At 27.3% G+C, this 1,247-nt stretch overlaps 1 protein-coding gene across 1 annotated transcript in view; it reads right to left on the reverse strand.

Annotated features, from left to right (window-relative positions):
- Nucleotides 1-191: 191 nt before the first annotated feature.
- Nucleotides 192-1,247, reverse strand: part of LOC107882839 — a 4,342-nt gene continuing 3,286 nt past the window's right edge. The window contains exon 2 of the mRNA XM_029490060.1: nucleotides 192-294. Within this exon, the coding sequence (XP_029345920.1) occupies nucleotides 192-294 (103 nt within the window). The remainder of the gene's footprint in view (nucleotides 295-1,247) is intronic.

A 1,247-nucleotide genomic window follows, 5' to 3' on the forward strand; every position in this document is an offset into this window, starting at 1 on the left:
TTCTATTTTTACTCGAGTATTTAACTTGTATTATCGACTTTTGCCCTATTGAAGTCGAGATTAAACAGTTCTTAACAAAACCAAAAGATTTCAAAAAATATGTAATATTTCAAAAATATTAACTGGCGAAAAAAACAATGTAGGTTTGAATATACCTACCAGAAGATTAAACCAGTAGCGACATGACGTACCTATTTCAAGTTTGCCCCAATAATTTCGTCAGACGTAGAACGCTTCTTTTCTTTATATAAAACTTTGTTGGCACCAAACATGAGGTCTTTCGAGTATGAAAATCTAAAGAAATTATTGATTGTACAATGCTACAATGCAATAACTAGATCTTGTATACTACGAAGATCAAGACTAGTCAAGCCCAAAAATCATATACTCATATCAGCTATATCAATATGTAACAATACTAATAATTAAACTAAAACTAATAAACAATTATAATGAAAACAAATTAAAATAAAAGTTACATTTTTGTGGTTTTTTTGCATATTTTTGAAAAATAAGAGCATATTTTAAGAATTTTTAGATCATATTTTTATGCATATTTTTTCAGTTTTTAGTGCTTATATGCATGCATATTTAATAGTTTTTTAGTGCAATAAATTCATAGCCTTGTATATGAATAGTTAAATTTGGCATAAGCGATTAGGTAAACGACCTCCTTAAACAATTTTGCAATAGTCAAATTGCAAATACGCAAACACAACAAAAGGTTAAAGGGTTAATCATAAAAGAATGGTAGGAATTTGAATTTAACAGAAGCCCACGGTATGATTTGTACGAAAAAACATAGGATAACGTACGCTCATGACCCGAAAACGGACGTGAGGTTTACAAAATGTATATTTAATACTATGGTTGGCAAGCAGGGGTACGTTAATTTTATAAAATATTTCAACTAAGGAAATGAGGTGGCTTATCGAACAAATTAGTAAAATAATTGATCTGAATGTCTAAATTTTAAACAATACTACTAGGAAGAGAAAACAGGGAGTAAAAATAATAATAGTAAAATTTGTGAATAAAGTATAAAAATAATAATTTGAATGAGTTTGATTACAGAATATAAAACAAATGGAAATAAGATTAAAAATCAGTATGATCAGTGGTCCGTTGTTATATCCCGGACAAATTAAGGAATTTATATTATATTGGAATATTAACACTAAGATAAGATTATTATTGTAAAACTAAAGAGAAATAATGTTAAAATACTAACGTAAATAAAAACTGAT

The sequence above is a fragment of the Acyrthosiphon pisum genome, chromosome A2 (assembly GCF_005508785.2).
Source record: "Acyrthosiphon pisum isolate AL4f chromosome A2, pea_aphid_22Mar2018_4r6ur, whole genome shotgun sequence".
Classification (NCBI taxonomy): domain Eukaryota; kingdom Metazoa; phylum Arthropoda; class Insecta; order Hemiptera; family Aphididae; genus Acyrthosiphon; species Acyrthosiphon pisum.